Here is a 1,780-nt window from a genome sequence, read left to right on the forward strand (position 1 = left end):
TTTCTGTAAGGAATGACTATAGAATTCATTTTCTTACAGCTCCAAACTATACTCTGTGGAGACCTTATTTAAAATATTGTTCAACATAGGGCATCTGGGCAACTCAGAGGGTTAAACCTCTGCCTTTGGCTCAGCTCATGATCTCAGGGTCATGGGATCCAGCCCCATATTGGGCTCTCTGCTCAGCAGGGAGCCTGCTTACCTCTTTCTCTGCCTGCCTCTCTGCCTACTTGTGATCTCTCTCTCTGTGTCAAAAAAATAAAATCTTAAAAAAATATAGTTTGAAAATTGTATGAGGACAGTTAAAAAATAGTGTTGACGATAATTTTGCACAAAATAACAACTTTGAAAACCATTTTATTTTTCTCTTAGGAAAAGATGTCTGCATCTCTGAAAGGCTCTAATAGCTCCAAATTCCAGGTCTCTGAGTTCATCCTGATGGGATTCCCAGGCATTCATAGCTGGCAACACTGGCTCTCCTTTCCATTGGCAATACTCTACCTCTCAGCAATTGGTGCTAACATCCTCATCCTCATCACCATTTGCCAGGACCCCGCCCTTCAGCAGCCTATGTACTACTTCCTGGGCATTCTCTCTGTGGTAGACATGGGCCTGGCCACCACCATCATGCCCAAGATCTTGGCCATCTTCTGGTTTGATGCCAAGGTCATCAGCCTCCCTGAGTGCTTTGCTCAGATTTATGCCATTCACTGCTTTGTTGGCATGGAGTCTGGTATCTTCCTCTGTATGGCTTTTGACAGATATGTAGCGATTTGTCACCCTCTTCGCTACCCATCAATTGTCACCAATGCCTTAATCTTAAAGGCTACTGTGTTCATGGTACTTAGAAATGGCTTGTTTGTCATTCTGGTGCCTGTGCTTGCAGCCCAGCGTAATTATTGCTCCAGGAATGAGATTGAGCATTGCCTGTGCTCTAACCTTGGGGTCACTAGTCTGGCTTGTGATGACAGGAGGCCAAACAGCATCTTCCATTTGGTTCTGGCATGGCTTATAATGGGGAGTGACCTAGGTCTCATAATATTGTCATACACTTTGATTTTGCGCTCTGTACTTAGACTGAACTCGGCTGAAGCTGTATCCAAAGCTCTGAGCACTTGTAGCTCCCATCTGATCCTTATCCTCTTCTTCTACACAATTGTTGTTGTGATTTCAGTAACGCACTTGGCAGAACCCAAAGCTCCTTTGATTCCAGTTCTACTCAATGTGCTGCACAGCATCATCCCCCCTTCCCTCAACCCTATAGTTTATGCACTTAGGACTAAAGAACTCAGGGCAGACTTCCAAAGGAACTTTTGTTTGAGATTAGAAAAGAACACCAGTCTCCAGTGATTTTCTCCATTATGTTACATTATCTTCAGCTTCTTCTAGAATGGATAGTAGAATTTCAAATATGACAGGGAAAGTGAATGCCTTTGAGATATCTTTTTCACAGTGTATAAGCACATGAAAACAAAAACAAACATTCCCAGTAGCTCCAAAATATTCATAAGAGATGAATATATGTGGGGAAAGGAGGGACTTTCTACCAAACTAATGAAACGGAATAAAAACTAGTGTTTATGAATTAAGTCTCTTCCCCAAAATAAAAATGAATATAATAATACACATACAACCAAAGAATTAGTGAGTGGGATGTGAGTTACAGATCATGATTGTTCATTCACAACTGTAACGTAGGACCAAAGTCTATCTGCCTGGACAAGTGGCTAAGGAAGATGTGGGCAGCATGAGTAGTGGATAGCAGATCTATATATGGACA

At 42.0% G+C, this 1,780-nt stretch overlaps 1 protein-coding gene across 1 annotated transcript; it reads left to right on the forward strand.

Moving 5' to 3' along the window:
- Positions 1-378: 378 nt before the first annotated feature.
- LOC125079644 (olfactory receptor 56B1-like) lies at positions 379-1,350 on the forward strand. Its single transcript, XM_047693446.1, has one exon. The coding sequence runs from the start codon at positions 379-381 to the stop codon at positions 1,348-1,350; it is 972 nt and encodes a 323-aa protein (XP_047549402.1).
- The last annotated feature ends 430 nt before the right edge of the window (positions 1,351-1,780 follow it).

The sequence above is a fragment of the Lutra lutra genome, chromosome 10 (assembly GCF_902655055.1).
Source record: "Lutra lutra chromosome 10, mLutLut1.2, whole genome shotgun sequence".
Lineage (NCBI taxonomy): Eukaryota > Metazoa > Chordata > Mammalia > Carnivora > Mustelidae > Lutra > Lutra lutra.

Coding starts and splice junctions, on each gene's coding strand:
- LOC125079644 (XM_047693446.1), top strand. CDS start 379: ATGTCTGCATCTCTGAAAGGCTCTAATAGCTCCAAATTCCAGGTCTCT.